The 20,033-nt window shown below is 33.4% G+C and overlaps 1 protein-coding gene across 2 annotated transcripts in view; it reads left to right on the top strand.

Annotated features, from left to right (window-relative positions):
• LOC132742397 (uncharacterized) overlaps positions 1–4,569 on the top strand; it is a 31,809-nt gene extending 27,240 nt beyond the window's left edge. Inside the window, exons 4-5 of one of the 2 annotated variants that reach the window (XM_060730811.1) lie at positions 3,373–3,456; positions 4,294–4,569. In XM_060730811.1, coding sequence (XP_060586794.1) covers positions 3,373–3,456; positions 4,294–4,440 — 231 coding nt within the window. In that variant the 3' untranslated portion in view covers positions 4,441–4,569. The remainder of the gene's footprint in view (positions 1–3,372; positions 3,457–4,293) is intronic. The other variant, XM_060730812.1, reaches the window with a different exon arrangement.
• The last annotated feature ends 15,464 nt before the right edge of the window (positions 4,570–20,033 follow it).

The raw sequence follows: 20,033 nt of genomic DNA, 5'->3' as shown, positions 1-20,033 counted from the left end.
TTAGTTTTCTTTAGGCTGCTAGGCTAACAGGCTGTTAGGCTGCCGGGCTGCTAACTTCTCAAATTTCGAAGCGTCAGAATGAAAAAAAAAAAAGTTCAATATTTTAAAAATTAAAGATCCCGATATTTAAGTAAGACGTGGAATGGTCTAAGTATATCCGACGTTTTTCATGTTTGTACTATCCTTAGTTTTCTTTAGGCTGGGATGTTTGGCTGCTAACTTCACCACAAATTTTGAAGCGTCAGAAAGAAAAAGTTCAACATCTTAAAAAATAAAGATCACGATATTGAAAAAAAGGCGTGGAATGATCTATTTCCGACCATTTTCATGTTTGTACTATTCTTAGTTATCTTAAGGCTGCTAGGCTGTCAGGCTGTTAGGCTGCCAACCACAGGCTGTTAGGCTGCCAGACTGTTAGGTTACCAACTTCAGGCTGCTAGACTGCCTAGCTGCTAGGCTGCAAACTTCACGAACATAGTTTGCTATTCATTGTTCGGGACATTTTCTTTTTGATAATCAAACACCCTAATACCAATCGGAATAATCGGCTATTATGACCGTCGAAAAGGCCCGAGAAGTTGCTGTCGCCCTTTCACAAAATCTGATTGGAGAGGTCATCAGACCTCTCCACAGTGTTCAGACTGATTGCTGGCGGCATCCATTTTTGCGTATCTGATTGTAGTAAATGAATCTCATTTAAAGTGTAAAGTCATTAGGAGCAGTCTACAAAAAATGTTTTGCGCACGCTCCGTTTCAGAATACGACTTAACTTAAACGAAAAATCAACATCGAAGTGAACAAATTGGTACATAGAAAAATCTAAAAATATCATATGCGTTACTTAGCCCACGTGAATGTTTCATACCGTTTTAATATTTTAAACTGTATAAGTCGATTACCGTATGTTTTCTGAATAGTTCTTTACTATTTCATGTTCTGATAAATAGTAACAGTGAACAATATATATAGCTACAGTATCACCATGCACTATTATAAAAATTATGACCGAGTGAACCGTGTGCCGAAATTTTGCTGCTCCTTAAACTTTTGAAAGATTTCGAGTCATTTCGGCCCCAAGACGTATCGGCCTCAAATTACCCAAGACGTTTCGGCCCCGGGCGTTTCGGCCCTTTACCAAATCGGCCCAATATTTAGTTAAGAAATAGAGGATATTTGTTTAGTTCAGTGTAAGATCGGAATATATTTCACCGAGTGAGCACCAAAAGGTATATTTCACAAGTGGCGCAGCCACGAGTGAAATATGAACTTTTGGTGTTCACAAGGTGAAACATATTTCAATCTTACACTAAACTAAACAAATTTTCTTTTTATTATATGCAAAGAAACGTTTTAAAAAGACATTTAACCTAATACTGAATGAAAAGCGCGCCAAATAATAATACAACGTGACGTCATTTACGACGTCACGTCATTAAGTTGGTACCAAGTACTGTGCACGCTGGTATTTCACTGAAACAACGTAAGGGGCTTAAATTCAAAACAGTGAAATTATCAAAGTGGTAATTTCACTGTTTCAAACAGTGAAATTACCAGTTTTATATTACTGATATATTTCTATAAACCACCGAAAAGCATGTAATAATAAGTTTTACCTTTACGTGTTTTATGCCAGAATTTTAATAGCATTTCAAAAAATGAATGAAGTAAGGGAATGGGAGAATTAATTGAATAATTAAATTTATGATTTTGTAATTGAATGAGGCTTTTAAAGTAGTAGTGATCAAAACAAATAGAACAGAACATAAACTTTATTAAACAAAACATAGTACACAAACACTGAAAAAGATTTTCACCTGCTTATTATCAACAAGCTTTTTTTTTAACTTGAACATTTAAAAAGCAAGACAAAGAACAATACATAAAACAAATATTTATTATCAACAACTATTAAATTAATAGTAAATGACGAGTTTCAGCAATACAAAACAGCACATAACAGTTAAAAATGATACTTGTACTTTCATGAAATAAAACAAACAATACATTGTAAACAGGCATTTTTTTTAACAAATAACACTTTTTTACAATAAAAGTGACAGATTTACAATCAGAACGATATGATAATAATCTAAAATATTATCAAGAAATTATAGCAAATCATAAGTTTAAAAACATTTGAAGTTTTCTTTGATATTACTAACCGCTAATTAGCAATTATTAAATAATTAATTTGTTACACATTTAAAAAAAAACATACCTAAATATAAAATAAATATTGTTTGTGTGCCATCAATCAATCAATATACTACATTTTTCTAACAACTTTAAGTTTAAAAATTCATTTTTAAATGTAATTAAAAAAAGGGCCGAAAAGTCTCGCGGAAAAGGACCGAAACGCCTAGGGGCTGATTTTTGCATAGGGGCCGATTTGGTTTGGGAAAGAAACGTCCTGTTTGCTTTTGAACTGGTATGACTTAATAACGCAACGGAGATATTTTGGAACAAATGGCACACATTTTACTCAAGTTTGATTTTCATCAAATATTGTGGTTGGAGGCATGCAGCTATATATACTGTTTATATACATTTTCTATGTAAATCCTGGACTAAAATTATTTGATTAAAAAACTTTATGCCCGTTTTTGAAAATGTAGTAGAAATGTTTCCATATACTTACCGACATCAACCGAAAATTTGCTTATTGAATTTTACAAAAAACTTTTGATTTGAAACAACTTTTAACATATATATTAATATATAATTTATTTTAAATTTAATAATTGAAAGAGCATCGAAACATGAGACTATCTGATTTGTATGAGGGGCGTAGCCCCCAAGTATTAATCAGATTGCCGAGTGTTTTGATGTTCTTTCTCTTTTGTATCATAGTCAAACATAAAACACGTTCTCCTTTGTCACAATATGAAACCCCGGAAAAAAAGGAACCAATAAACGAGCATCTGAATATGATATTTTTGTCGCTTTCCCTTTCTCTGCCGTCACAATAAGTAAACCCTAGCAAAAATTCGCCGACCAATGGGCTTGCTCTGGAGTGCGGGTGCGCCAAGAAAAAAGTCCATTTCTCCGGCATATAATCTTTCAAAATATTTTAAGAAATGAAGTGTTAAACAATCTTTCATTATGATACTATATTCAATATATTTAATAAATTCTATTTTGTTAAATAATTGTAATTTATAAAAAATATCCACAAATATTTTCGAACCACGGCAGCAAAAAGACATCTCGCATGCTTCATTTTAAAGAAGCAAAGTTGTTTCATTTCAGAAGGGTCCATGCTTCGGCGCGGACGCCAATAATGGCTACAACTGTTGGCAAGGGAGATTAATATTGTAAAAACGGAAACTATCTGTAGGTATATATTTTTAATTGCTCTATCATCCATTTCAGACCATGGCATATTATATAGATGTTGAGCATGGTGCCGCTTTTGAAGTTTCTTTGGCATCAGAGGGATCTGAAGATTTTGATATTGTGAGTATTGCTAAAAACAACAACAAGATCATACGACAAAATCAGTGACACGGTCACACATAAATAGATTAACCTTTTTTATGCTTTTCAGTGAATAAATGATTTATCTGTGAAAATTGTATAGAGGATATTTGGTAAGTTTAATGTAAGATCGAAATATATTTCACCGAGTGAGTACTAAAAGGTATATTTCACGAGTGGCGCAGCTAACTAAACTAAACTAAACAAATTATCTTTTTATTATATGCAAAGAAATGTTTAAAAAGACAGTTTAACCTTATACTTTAATGACAAGTGCGCCAAATAATAATACAACGTGACGTCATTTACGACGTCACATCATTAAGTTGGTTTCCAGTACTGTGAACGCTCGTATTTTAATGAAACAATGTAACGGGCTCAAATATTCAAAACAGTGAAATTATCAAGTTGATAATTTCACTGTTTAAAACAGTAAAATTATCAGTTTTGTTTCACTGATATTTCTATAAACCACCGAAAAGCATGAAATAAATTTGATAATTTCACAATCAGTGAAAAATATCAAAATATAATTTCGACGAGACTACTTTTTAATGTTTCCCCATGTGGTACCTCATTTATATTTTTGCTGACAATTCTGACATTGTCGGGGCTGTTTAGAGAAAAGCAAAGCTGAAATTGATAAATAACTTAAAATTTCAAAATTAATAAAAAGAAGAAAACTTACTTCAATTCTTTCAAATTACTAACCACCAAATAGCGCCTCAAAATTTGTTTGTTTCATTTTTACAGTCTGAAAATTACAATTCCTTTCACATGCAACACTGCTCTTGGTGACATATGGACATATTTCAGTATCCTACCAGCAATAACTGCCTAGTGCAATATGAAAACTTGAAAATCAATGACAGCCATCAGTCCGAAGAACAAGTAAACAGCCCAGTGTCCGTTATGCAGCTTTTCAACAATTCCATGTTTCCCAATTTCCTAGCCGCTTTTTGAATGTTTACACAACTATCAACACTTATTTATTTTCTGTAACTTTCCTCAAATAAGTTTTCTTTCTTAAAAAATGATGTGTGACTAACATATGCAAATGATATCCTTTATTTCATGCTTGCCGATCTTTAACTGTAATATATCAGATGATTATATAGAGAATATTTGTTTGTTTGTGTGTAAGATGAAATTTTATTTCATCGAGTGGGCTTTAAAAGCAGTATTCTCACGAGTGGCGTAGCCACGAGTGAGAATACTGTTTTTAAAGTTCACGAGATGAAATAAAATTACATCTTACACAACAAACAAACAAATTTTCTTTTTATTTTGTGCTTAAAAACAAGTTAAAACGAAATTTTCTCAATATTTACGTTAATATTAAAATCTGTTTTCCCCTTTGAGAGCCTCAAAAAGTCGAATTTCTCATTAAATACAAGAAGTCATGGGCTGAAAAATAAGTTCCACAATCAACGTTAAATGGTGGTGATAGTATTCATTTTATTAAAAGAATATGTCTGACCGCAATTCTAGTAGGAGAAAAAGTCCAACCATCCATTCATATTTCTGTTACTGACTGCGAATTTATATTAGACCTGGCTTTGTTAAATGTAAGCGGCCGCCATTTTTAAAGTTGTGTATTTCACTGGAGGACAATAATTGTGTTTGATTCAGAGGGATATCATTTGGATTTCTTAGTCATACACGTTTTTAAAAGAAAGAAAACTTATTTGAGGATTGTAACAGACAATAAATAAGAGTTGGCAGATGTGTAAACATTCAAAAAAGTGGATAGGAAATTGGAAAACTTGGAAGCCTTACGAACGCTTGGTTGTTTACATATTCTTCGACTGAAAGCTGCCATTGCTTTTAAAGTTTTCATAAAGCATACGGCAGTTATTGCTCGTAGAATACTTAAATATTCCCAAATGTCACCAAAAGCAGTTTTGCATGTGGAAGGAATGTATTTTTCAGACTGTAAAAATGAAACAAAAAATTAAAGAGACGATATTTGGTGATTAGTAATTTGAATGAATAGAAGCAACTTACTGTAAGTTTTCTTCTTTTTATTACTTTTGACATTTAAGTTATTTATCAATTTCAGCTTTGCTTTTCTTTAAACAGCCTGACATTGTCAGAATAGTCAGCAAAAATAAAATTGAGGTACCACATGGGGAAAAATCTTAAAAAAGTAGTTTCGTCATTGATGAGTGTGAAATTATATTTTGATAACAGTAATCCACTGAAAATCATAAAATAAATTCTTATAAACCACCAGTGAAATTTATAAAATATAATTTTCACTGTAGCTGGACTATATCTGATGCGGATGAAAAGACTATCATTACTAAATGGAATAACAGGCAAAAATAAATGTCGTCATACGTTAATTTTGCTTCTTAAGGGAAAGAAAGTGAATGTTATCATACATCATGTTAAAATGTAACAAAATTAGAGAAAGTTTAACGAAACTATTATATTTCAATTATTTCATTATCATACATAAAAATTTATATACCGGAATACGGTATTTTGTGTGGTGCTCTAATCCGTTTTTAGATGCCCGAAAGAATTTCGGGCATAATATGTTATACCCACTGGCGTCCGTCCGTCTGTCTGTCAAAATAACCAACAATAATACAAATGTTAGAACGTCCGTCCGTCCGTCCGTCCGTCCGTCTGTCCGTCCGTCCGTTAGCAACTTAAGTTCCATTTGGCCCACAATATTCAAACTTCTTAGGATGATTATCCATATTTGGTAGAAAACCCCTATTGATTTTGAGGTCAAAGGTCAAGGTCACTATCATCTTAAAACTGAAAACAATTTCCGGCCTGTTTTGCCCAAAGTGTTCAAACTTCATAGAATGATGGTCCATATTGGGTAAAAGACCCCTATTGATTTTGGGATCACAAGGTCAAGGTCATTATTACTTTAAAACTGAAAACAGTTTCTGGAGCATAACTTAAGTTCCATGTGGCCCACAATATTCAAACTTCATAGGATGATTGTTCATATTGGGTAGAAGACCCCTATTGATTTTAGGGTCACAAGGTCAAATGTCAAGGTCACTATTACCTTAAAACTGAAAACAGTTTCCGGAACATAACTTAAGTTCAATTTGGCCCACAGTGTTCAAACTTCATAGGATGAATGTCCATATTAGGTTGAAGACCCCTTTTAATTTTTGGGTCACAAGGTCAAGGGTCAAGGTCACTATTACTTTAAAACTAAAAACTGTTTCCAGAGCATAATCAAAATCAAAATCAAAATCAGGGATTTTTCCGGACCACTGTTGTGACTGACTGCGTAAAATGAATTATCTTTTCCTATTTATATTGAGTGAGACTAAAAAAAGATTAGAGCACCACACTAAATACCGTATTCCGGTACATACCGGGCAAGGCGCTTGAATCATAAAATGCTAAAATCTTGCCATTTTACCCAACGGAATGAACTGAAATAGGTCACATTCATCTTTTCACACCGATTTATGTATGATAATGAATGAAAAATGTAAAAATCGGCGAAAGAAACGATATTTGGTTATTTTGTGATCATGATTTCTGCAAGCGTCTAGAGGTACTGCTCCAATCCTGTATTGATTTAAATCCATTTATATTGGCTACTGCGTTTTGTGTTTGAACATTTTCCCGTGGAAATTGCTGATCGACGTAGATCGCATCTTCCAAAATTAAATCAGGCGTTACGTGACGGCAAACGTGCTTGTCTTAGCTTCGACACGTTATACATAAAAGGCCACCCAGTGCGTGATGGAAACCAATAGTAAATTCGCCCATGTATAATTTATCAGATGACGACTTTTTCACATTATTGCAAACTGATATTAATGATTTTCACTCACAGGACAAAGTGTTTATGATTGGTGACTGGAACTCACGCACGGGCGCTCGTGCAGATTATATTGTATGTGATCGTAACATTGATTTCATTGACGATGACAACTATTTACCTGATATTCCCTTGTCACGTGACTCAGTTGATACCGTTTGTAATAAGTTTGGTTTAAAATTAATTGAGCTATGTAAATCTACGTACTTGCGGATTGCTAACGGTCGATTATATAATAGTAATGATTTTACATTTACTTGTCATACAGGTTCAAGTGTTATTGTATAATAGTGACAGGTATTGTGTAAACGAGTTTAAAGGCCACCCTTTTTGTGAATGGCCAGATCATGCCAAGTTATCATTTAACATTTTATATATAAGAGCAATAGATTTAATTGACGATATGCACATTAAGAGAACCCATGTTAAGTGGAACCCTGATTTAACGGAAAGTTTCCGTAGAGGTATTATAGGAAAACTGCCGAACTTTAATCGGGTTGTCAATAATATTCAAGTGAAGTCAAATATTTTATTGGCGAAAACAAATACATGTTCATCGCCAAGTTACCGTGGCGGTTATATCATATTTACATAACATAAGAAAAGTATGGTAAACAGTTAACATAACTAATACAAAATATGAAAATGTCAATATGAGTCACAGAAGAAAATAAAGACTATATTAATATAGAAACAAATACCTACATTCATAAAATAAACTGTTTGATGTTCTCTTATACATAGCACAATAGATAAACTTAGCTAAATTAACAATTATTTTCTTTTGCGAAAGTTGCATAATTGATATAAATTTATTAACGGTTGGCCAATGACAATAATACCGAGGAAAACATTGACCTCTCAATTCACTATTGAATGGACAAACTAATAAGAAATGATATTCGTTTTCTATTTGATTCATATTGCATTTAGTGCAAATACGTAAATTCCTATCAATATTTCTATATCTTCCTACTTCTATTAACAATTTATGGGATGAACATCTAAACCTTGATAATGTTTTACGATGATTAATGTTATTTACAACATTTAAGTACTTTTCTTGATTAAAGTTAAATTTAAATAAATTGTAACTACATAATTTAGGAAAACTACTATGCTCAGAACACCATTGTTGTAATTGCTGATCATAAATTCTTTGTATAATATTATTTAATTGGATGCTTGTAACATTAATATTGTTCCATAAATTTCCAAAACCTAAATCAGACAACATTTTCATAACGTTTTTGTCCATGAATTAGTCACATTACCATTTGAATCTTTTATAAACATTATTTTAAAAAGTGTGTCAGGGGCTTTCATAATTCTATACCAAAATTTAATTATGAATCGAATTTTGCGATATACTGTCAAGGGAAATCTGCCAAATTCACCAAGTACTGCCGAAGTTGATGTTTGCTGACGAACGCTTAAAACTTGTTTTAAGAATTTTAAGTGAACTTTAGCAATATCTGATGAGTTATGAAAGCCCCACACCTCTGATCCATATGTCAAAAATGTCAAAAGTCACATGACGTAACGTCGAAATTCAAATGTAAATATGGACCGTTACATAGAATATCTAACGTCATTTTTCTCTTTCTGTTTAATTTTTAACCTTTAGTGCCTACGTTCGATATAGTTATTTTAAAATGGGTAGAAAAGGTTCACAGGGTTCGCACAGGCCATGAAAAGTCCTTGAATTTGGTGGTTAGTCCTTGAAAACTCCTTGAATTTTGTCCAGGGAAAAAGTCCTTGAAAACTCCTTGAATTTTACAGAAAACTTGTGAATTTTGTTCAGTAATCCACGAATTCCTCATTAAGTACCACAAAACGACTAAAATGAGTAAAACAGCGGCCAAAAAAAAAAAAGAAAAGAAAAAAAGAAAACTCAAATATACATCAATTTAAAAAAAAACGACTTCGTAACGAGATAGTAAGACGGTACGGAACGGGTATCGGCTTTTATACACGATTGAAATATTCATGACGTGTAAATTTCACGGAATGGTTTGGGTTATTCATCAAAAAATGAAGAAGTGTAATTTCTCGCCAAAATGTGTAGAAAAATACCCTTTCATTAAAGAATTCAAGGGTGATTAAAGAAAGGCAATGTGTATATAGCGCTTGTGATAAGGTTATAGACGTTTCAGGAATGGGTGAAAGCGCTATAAAATCGCACATTAAAGTGAGAAACACAAACAATTCACAACACTCAACAGCGAGAGAATGTAATCAGGATATACAATGTAACTAGCTTCTTGAAGTTCTTCAGTTTCGGTGCAAGTACTATCTTGCATAAAGATGACAATAACAATAATCTGACAATACCACTCCCACCCTCTGAAGCAACTACTGCAAAATCTTGCACACTTAGAAAAAACTTAATAAATTTGATAGTACTTCAACAGGTATTTGCATGTAAAACACTAATTTCATACATTGTCGCCCTTTTACACATATTTGTCTTTAGTGTTTCACATATTTTAGTCCTTGAAATACTTGAAAAAGTCCTTGAAAAGTCCTTGAAAACTCCTTGAATTTTGTCCTGGATGGTCTGTATGAACCCTGGTTCAGAATTGACCATTGATGTAAAAACAAATTGCTGTTTGCATGTATAATGATGGAATGTCAATAGCGGAAATTTTGAGAACTTTACAGAAACCTCACAGTACCATTTCATCTGTTTAAAAAAAAAAAAAAAAATCATAAGGATCAGTGCAAAACGTACACAGATCAGGCCGACCTCGATCAGGGACAGACAGAGATTATCGCCATCTTGAAAGGACTATGAAGTGCAATCGTCGGACTTCATTAGCAGACATAACGAGCAAATTTAATGAGGGGAGAACAAAGCAAGTTTGTAAGAGAACTAATCAAAATCATTTACATAAACATGGATTTTTTAAAAGAGTGAGTTAGAAAAGGGTTATTGTGTCAAAGGTGAATAGAGCAAAGCGCCTTTCTTGGTGTAGAGAGAAAAGAAGGTCTAAAGTAGTAGGTGAATGGGACCGTGTGATATTTTCTGATGAAAGTAAAGTTGTAATAGGCAGTGACAATAGAGTTTAAAACGGAGGAAGCGTGATGAAGAGTATATACCTGAATTATTGACTCCGAAATCTTCCAATACCAAGAAGGTGATCAAAGTGATGATATGGGGGTGTGTCACTTGGCATGGTGTTGGTACCCTAGCAAAAGTCAATGGTAACATTAATGCTAAAAAATACGAGGAAATTTTAGAAGAAAATCTTTGACCAGTTATTGCTCGTGATTTTCATCTTTATAAGACCAGAAAAGGTATAAAATCTATGTTTTGGCCAGCACAATCACCTGATTTAAACATAATTGAAAATATCTGTTTTTATTTAATTTTACCCATGAAATATGGTGCTATATCAGTCAAATATATTTTATATTTTTAAAAAAATAATTATGAGATATAAATATGAAAGTGGGCGGAGTGCTACTCAAATTTATCTTAAGAGACTTTTTTCGCCATTTTGTTTGAAAAATCTGATAAATACAAAACAAATTTTTGTTGAATTTTGCTTTGAAAACTATCTAGAATGCTAAAAAATGTTCTAACTAAGAAAATAAATCCGCACACCAATATCTTTAATTCAGTTATTAACGCTGTACAGACGTTTAAACAGTTGTTTACGTGACGTCATAATGTAGCGCCAAATATCGCTTGCAAAACAAGACGCTATAATATATTGCTGCGCGCTGTACAATCGCAGTTGCAAGCAATAGGGTTCGTAACCATTTTTCTTTGATAATGAAATTAAATAAAAAGGTTTTTTTCTTTTTTTCGTTTTTCCTGAAGTATGGTATATATTTTCACTCAACATGATAAAATGCCACATATTTTCACTCGCCGTCCAGGCTCGTGAAAATATGTGGCATTGAATCATGTTTTGTGAAAATATATTCCATATTTCAATCAAACGGAAACATATCCTCTTAATATATTAAACAGAAACTTACAAACAGTACAGTTATCATAAACAGTGAGTAGATATTATTTGAAGAAATTTTTAGGATCTGGCAAGAGATTACACCCGCCTATGTTCAGAGCCTGTACAGGTCTATACCACGGAGAATTATGCAGGTTATAAGGTTCAAAGGGCATTTAATTAAGCGTTTGGATAAATGATGATAACATAGTCAGTGATGCGCAGTTCGGTTAAAATGTCTGGAAGATGTACTGTCGACGCAATTTAGAAACTAAATATAGAACGTCATTTTGCCCGAGAGGCCATGTTTTAACTGTTATATTATACCGAATCTAAATCCTTTCATCCCTTTTGTTGCTTTCATATTTACTGTAATTTGCTTTCAAATAATAAGTTTATTTGTTCAGTGTGTCAAATAGTTCAAACCCTAGTTGAATTTTTTAAAATTATTTTCAAGCGATGCACCAAAAAAACATGCTCTTCTTTAATATTCCATTTTCGCTAATCAAATTAAATATGTTACTAGGCAAAAAGGACCTGGACATTAAGAATTTCTCAAACTGTATATTAATAAATAAGATTTATAATTAAATTTAAAGAAAATCATGACTTTTGATCAACATGTAATAAATTTATGTGAAACATAACAATACATTCAGTAAAAAGAATCATTTAACAACAAAATAAAATGCTATACCTCATTTGCATACGCTCTCCTATATTTGATATGACCTCATCAAGTCCATATAAGAATTATGGACCGCCCCGGTCTATTTGCGGTTTATGGACCGGATGACGTCATATTTAATATTTAATATAGAAAGGCGTATGCAAATGAGATATAATATTGCATATTCTAACACGACCGACATTTTTCACTATTGAATATAGAAGAGTTCTATATTTAGATATGTGACGTAATCATTATACATGTGACGTAACCACTAGACGCGCTTAAAATAAGTACGGAAACAAATCAGGCGCAATTTTGCTTAATATCAGGTACGGCAGCATTTTATTTGTTGATGTCGTGTTAGAATCGAAATAATATATCCAAATCGGTGATTTTATCGCTTGATAACATCACTGTTTGTCGTTCGGCTACGCCCTCGTGATATAATTCCTCGCATCCGAACTCCAAACAGTGATGTGAATGAGCGATAAAATCACTGTTTTGGATATATTATTTCTTAAATAACACACACTTTCGGTTCTATATTCAATATGGAAAAATTCGGGTCGTGTTTCAATTCTTAATTTAACACCGGTTTGGAGTTATAATGCACGAGCCCTGAGTGGGTACTTTTTTCGCATAAAACGACATTTTAGCCGATAATCACCATTCAGACAGATATCGTTTCCATTCTAAGAAGACAAAATGAGGAAGATCACTTAATATAAATGCTTTTTTTCTAGCGATTACTTTCGGTGCCGATTTTCTTATATTACGCTGATTGATTTGAGTGAGACTAAAAAGGATTGGAGTACCACACTAAATACCGTATTCCGGTATATACCGGACACGACGCTTGAATTATCACATGCTGAAATCTCGCCTTTTCACCTTATAGAATAAACTTTAAAGACGTTTTCGGAAGTTTTCAAAAAAAAAAAAAAAATGGGGTCACCGTTCTCGTTTTATTAGGTAGATTAATTATAGTTACAATGCTCTGTCAAGTTTGCTTAACGCCAAATGTTATTATTTCTTGCATATCAGACATGATTATCTACCCTTTTCACCTGTAAGACCAGTCGCGTGCTTAAAATGACGCCATTGTTGTGCGCCTTTAATGAATGAATTGCGTTCTTAGGATGACGTCATTTTACCGGTTTGAATGTTGTTAGCTCATACGCAACTATAAGAAAAAAGTGCGTAATGAAAATATCAGTTTTCATGATTTCTGTTCTGAAAATAATTGATATGTAATATGCAAGAAAAAGAAGCAAACACAGGCTGTTGTCACAGACAGGAATATCTAGCTCTCGGGTGGCTGTTTAGCGGAAACTCGGCCGAGCCTCGTTACCACCTCGAGCTAGATATTCCGGTCTTTACCGGTAGTCGGTGTAAGATCCTCATAGTTTTCAGCCCTGAGTCCAATAAATTGTTATTTTTTACAGTCAAAAGATTGAAATGAAGATATGTACTATGTAGGTTCTTCTCCTAACTAACAAACTAGTTTGTTTATTTCTGATTTTATTGGCATTTAAATCATAGGCCTATGAAGGAGGGTATCAAAATTACCTTAATTGTCCACACTACAGTACCATGAGTCCGGACGGATTTGTACTTGACATGATTTAATTCAGACAAAAGCTTGGGTGTTTTAATTCTTTATTTTTAACATGATGAACAATATATTAGCAGCAAATGCTGAAGTTTTGGATATTCTTTTGTTTACTCTGCAAATGATTATAGGTGGTATACGAGATCAGGTATTGCACTCCTGATGCCCCAATTTTCAGCGTCAACCTTCTTGAAATAGACAATAAAATATTACCGTTTACGGAAGTTGAAATAAATTTTATCAATCAGAGAAAAAACATGCATGTGATAATAAAGTCACTGATAGATTGAAAACCACTGAACAAAGAAAAACACTAAGTTAAGCATTTTCAGTGCCGTCCGGGTTTAATGGTTGTCCGGTTTTGGTGGTCTCTAACCAGTATTGACCTTATTCTATAGGCAGATGTTATTTATAATTGATAGAAACATAAACTTTGAGGGAGTTAGTGGTCAGTTGGGTCAAGGTCACCAGTGCTAAAAATAGATTTTTACACATTTGCTCATACAGAGCCTTTATTAAGTGACAGATATATTTTATATTTGGTAGGAAGATAAACATGCATGGTATTCATCCTTTTGATTGGGGTAGGGATCAGTGGGTCAAGGTCACTTGGGCTAAAAATAGATTTTTTACACTTTGCCCATACAGCTTTTATTTATTGACAGATGTATTTCATATTTGGTAGGAAGATAACTTGCATGGTATTCTTCCTTTGGATGGAGTAAGGGGTCAGTTGGGTCAAGGTTCACTTGTGCTAAAAATAGATTTTTACACTTTTGCCCATACAGCCTTTATTTATTGACAGATGTATTTCATATTGGTAGGAAGATAACTTACATGGTATACTTCTTTTGGATAGAGTTAGGGGTCAGTTTGGTCAAGGTCACCAGTGCTCAAAATAGATTTTTACATTTTTGCCCATACAGCCTTTATTTAATAACAGATGTATTTCATATTTAGTAGGAAGATAACTTGCATGAAATTGAATATTTTTCAACTTCACAAGTCAGAGCAATGACTTGGCAACTTATATTTTTCACAATTACAAAATGCCATGACTTTTTCAAGCTATATAACTTGTGTTTACAATTTTTTGGCATTATTCTGTCCATAACTTAGTGAATGGGTAGACATTTTTTGAAATATTGCTACTGACAAGAATCTGAGCCGGGGGCATTTGTGTTTAACAAACACGTTCTTGTTTATCTTTTTTGTGTCCCCACCATAGAGGGTATTTAAATTAGATTTACTTTTGTCAGTCTGTCCCTTCAATCCGGACATTCTGCCTGAGTTGATATTTCGGGCATATTATGTTATACCCCCCCCCCTGGGTCCGTCCGTCCATCCGTCCATTACCAATTTGATTTTTGGAGAATAACTTAAGTTCCATTTGGCCCAAAATATTCAAACTTCATAGGATGATTGTCCACATTTGGTAGAAGACTCAATTGATTTAAGGGGCACAAGGTCAAGGTCATTATTACCTTAAAACTGAAAACAGTTTCCGAAGCATAACTTAAGTTCTATTTGACCCAGAGTGTTCAAACTTCATAGGTTGATTGTTCATATTAGGCAGAAAACTTCTGTTGATTTTGGGTCACAAGATCAAAGATCAGGGTCACTATTACCTAAAAACTGAAAACAGTTTCTGGAACATATCTTAAGTTTAATTTAGCCCACAGTGCTCAAACTTTAGGATGATTGTCCATATTTGGAAGAAAACCCCTACTGGTTTTTTGGTCACAAGGTCAAAGGTCAAGGTCACTATTACTTTAAAACTGAAAATAACTGAAGTTCCATTTCACCCACAATGTTCAAACTTCATATGATGATTGTCCATATTGGGTAGAAGACCCCTATTGATTTTGGGGTCACAAGGTCAAAGGTCAAGGTCACTATTACCTTAAAACTGAAAAAAGTTTCTGGAGCATAACTTAAGTTCCATATGGCCCACAATATTTAAACTTCATTGGAGGATTGCTATTTGAAGGAGGTAATTCCCATCTCTTACAAATGCTTCATCCTTACTAAAAAACATATTTTCAGGCATATAATGCTCCGCTTTACGGTGCTCTTTATTTTATTGGATCTTGTTTGATCTATAAAACCTCACAAGCAACTTATTTCAACCCAACGGGCAACCCTTCTCCCCAAAATAACAAGTCTGTACGGAAGGTACATGGATATCTATCCAATAATGTCACTTGAGTTCGTGCGGACATACGTCCGTTCGTTCTTATGTTGTGTCGCACGTAGCTCAAAAGGTATTTGACCTAGAGTCATGAAACTTTACAGGAAAATAATTAAGCATGTGTAGTTGTGTGCACCTGAGTGTTTGCCTATGGATTTATTTAGTATTTTTTTTAGTTATAAAAAAAATGCATTTTTCAACTTGTGTCGCACGTAGCTCAGAAAATATTTGACCTAGGAACATGAAACTTTACAGGAATGTTCCTCATTATGTAAATTTGTGCACCTGGTGTTTCGCTTGTGGATTTATTCTGTTTTGTCAGAGTAAATGCTCTTGACTTAGTAAAAATTTTCAAATTTCAATTTGTGTCGTGCGTAGCTCAAAAGGTTTTGACATAGGGTCATGAAACTTGACAGGAATTTTGGTCAGCATGTTTAGATGTGCAACTAGGGGATTTGCCTGTAGAGTTATTCAGTATTTGTAGAGTTATTGCCCTTAATTTAGTAGAAAATTGCAATTTTCAATTTGTGCCACGCATAGCTCAAATATTTGACCTAGAGTCATGAACCTGAATAGCATTTGAAGTTATGCACATCAGGCCGTATTCTTAAAGAATCTTCAGTGAAAAATTTCCCCTTTACTCAAAATGTTCCCTTAAAATCATATGATTTTGTCTGAAGTCTTTGGTTGTAGATTTATTAAGTATTTTTAAAGTTATTACTCTTGAAATAGAAACAAAAATTGGATTTTTCAACTTGTTCATACATATCTTAAATGGTATTTGATCAGTAGTCTTGAAAGTTTCTAAAAAGGTCGGTCACCATGCGTAGTTATGGGGTTTGCTTGTGAATTTATTCAGTGTTTGTAGAGTTTTTGCTTTTGACTTAGTAAAAGATTTTCAGTTTCTAACGTACGTCGCGTGTAGCCCAAAAAATATTTGACCTATAGTCAGTAGATTGACAAAACAGTGGAGATTGGGGGCACCGTGTCCTATGGATACATTTCTGGTTTTGACATCACTATTTGAAATACTTCCCCATAAATTTTGTGTATTGGCTGAATTAAGAAGAAAGTAGTCCGACAGGACACCAGTTAAAGTACGAAAAGTATGTTTTCTCTGCAGTGAGAAAATACGGAACATGAAAATACGTCTGTTTTTTATCAATATTTAAAATATTGCATTTACAAGTATATAATAAATGTATTCATTTGTTGTTTACTTAAGCTCTAGAAACTGTATGACTGCAAGAACAGCGACAGGCAATGATGACATTGACCCTTATGCAAATGACCTTGCAGGTCAAGTTTACAATCCTGACACCCAATGTGAGATGATGCAAGGAAAAGGATCGTTTTTGTACAGGGTAAGGATACTCTGATGTCAACATTAAAAAGATTTTATCATTCCCATTTTGAAGACAAAATGGTGTATTGCTTGCAATTGTCGGTCGATCGTTTGACCTCTTCGTTTCTGTTCAACATGGCGACCATCCTTTAGACTGTCTAGTATTATCAACTATATTAAGTATAGACACCTAATTTTTTAGCGTCAATGGCACAGTTACCTTGATTATGAAAACCGGCTCCGCTCATCAACTTGTGAACCTTTTAAACCCATAGCCATAGATCTTTACAAGATTATTAAGAAGATCTTTATTGTTTCTAAGCGTCAGTATCTACAGGTCAATGTCTCTTGAATGTTGAATTGAAAGCCACATTTTGTTTCAGAAACAAACTTTCACTTCTTAAGAAAGATCAAACTTGAGTTCTATAATATTTAAATAATGGCTTTAAAGTATGTTCAATGCTTGTTACATGCAGAAAGTTGCGATAAATTTGAAGTTTTTTGTCATATAAGGAGCAAAATGCTAACACACTAGTAATTTGACTTCCATACAAGAATATAAACTGTACTTATTGACAAAAAGCACAAGATGAAAAATATGATTAAGGTAATTGGCCAACGGGTAACCTTTTTCACCAACAATAAAAAGTTTTGATAAATAAAAATAATAGCATTCTGAGTTATAATGGGTCCTTAATGTGAAAAACATTCAATTTGATCCACAACCTTCAAACTTTAAAGGATGATCAAATTCATAAAGTAAAAGAGCCATGCTGTTTTTTTTTGTACTAGGCTGTGTTGAACCTCAATATTCACAAAAACGAATTCGTCACACGTGTGAAAAATTCGCTCGAATTCCTTACACGTTTGTGACAAGTTCGTACGAATTTGGAACACATTTGTGAATTATTCGCTCAGCACCTTTACCACCATCCCCCCGGAAGCAGAAACGAATTCGTCACGTGTAAGACAAATAAAAAGCGACATGTTGAAATATTGTCAATCGTAATTTTCGCACATTCACAGTTAATATCACCAAGTAAGATCGCTGGTAGATTGTTATCCCGCCGATAAAATCGGGAAGTGTTTATGTTTTGGCGTTGTCCGTGTGTGCGTCCATCTATGCGTCGTGCTAGTTCTTGAAAATTAATGGCTAGATTTCAATGAAACTTCTTTATCAAGGAAGATGAGAATAACGTTGAGGTTACCGGGTTCGACCATTAAACACAGAGTTATTACCCCTGATTAGTTAAACAATAATATGATGTTATTTTCGTTTCCGAGCTATTTCTGGAAAAACTATTGGCTTGATTTAAGTGAAAAATGACGTTGTACTATGAAATAACAACCGTGGAAAAAACAATGAAAAAAACAAGTATCATCCATAAAAAAATAAAAGAAACAGAAAATTTGTTCAATTCAGTGAAAGATCATTTCATTTTTTATTTCACTTGTGATGATATAAATCAATATTTTCACTCCTGGTAGCAGAAATAACAATCCATCTTCCACTGAAATTTTGTTGGAGGTTTTGTATCATAGGTAAGGATAATAAATTATCTTCATCAATATCTGAGGTACACACTACAAAGAAACTTAAGTCAAGTGATAAGAATCATGCAGCGGGGGATATCAATTTAACGAGTTTCCTTTTTTGGGACGCAAGCCCCCAGTGTAATTACGATAAATTCAGTTTACTACCTTTTGAACGCATCTATGCTATCTAGCTGCACTGAGCAAAAATAGTTCCAAAATTTTGCCATAATTTTCAGATAATCATAAAACCTTATCTTTTTTTAAATTGACTGGTCATTTGATTACTAAATTTTAAAGCCTTTTATCACAAATTTACATCTATCATTGCTTTACGCGATTTGAATATTACTACGCCAGCAGTCGATAAAAATTCAAAGAGAACCAGTTTATTTTTCTACTTTCTGGTTCCCGATGCATGAGAGCCAAAGTACGTGCATAAATTAAATGCCAAATTTATTCAGTCATAAATTAACTAACTATCATAGAACACAATAATTCAGGAAAAAATGGAATACGATTTCACTATTAGAAAACTTTCATGCTTAAAATGCTTAAAAAGTGTGAATGTCAAAGAAAAAAAATTGTAGTCTATGCGTTTGAATACGAAATATTTTCCCTCTGGCATCATTTTCCCGCCATCGCCATCTTGGCCAGTTATTCCGAGAAAGACTGAGAAGATTTGCTATCGAATAGGAAGTCCGAGGCGTTCAAAAGAGTTGTAAGTTTTTTTTTTTAACGAACACTTAATCTCCTTTATACCTAACTGTTAAGTAACTTCGTTGCTTTTTTCTTGCATTTATCAGTATCAAAATCGTCAGGAAAACGACCTATTTTGGCTGTTTACAGCAGATCCAGATGTTTTTTATTTATATTTTATTACGTTGTATTACGTTGATATCATAACTGTTGCAATATATCTCGTATGTAGAATCAAGTTTTCTTCACAATCTGGTAATGGCTATTGATATATTTCTCTTGATAGACTGGAAATTTTAGTGCATTATATCGATTCAGGGTCAGCTCGGTTCTAAAACGTACTCTGCCTCCGAGTCAGCTCGGTTCTTTTCCAACTTGGTCCACTTTTCAATTTATTAATATATTAGTTTGTTTTAGCACTCTTTATTGTTGAAACCAAATAATTGATATCTGGATTAATTCAAAAATGTGAAAAGATATTTTCTTAAATTATTATAACATTTTTGGGGGTGCTTAACTTCCTTTTTGAACACATCTCTTTCAGCTATCTAAGCTGGACAAAATAGGTTCAAAACTTGCCATGGTATACAGGAAAAATGTAATAATTGGCAAAAAATGATATTTTTTCTTTTTTGTGATCATGATTTTTGCAAGCGACTGGAGGTACTGCCCCAGTCCTGTAATAAGTTAAATCCTGTCCCATGAGGGTCAAATAATGTGCATAAATATAGTTTCA

This window comes from Ruditapes philippinarum, unplaced genomic scaffold, assembly GCF_026571515.1.
Source record: "Ruditapes philippinarum isolate M1 unplaced genomic scaffold, ASM2657151v2 ctg11922_1_1_1_1, whole genome shotgun sequence".
Lineage (NCBI taxonomy): Eukaryota > Metazoa > Mollusca > Bivalvia > Venerida > Veneridae > Ruditapes > Ruditapes philippinarum.
The sequence above is the reverse complement of the archived record's forward strand: the minus strand, read 5'-3'. Positions and strand labels throughout refer to the sequence as shown.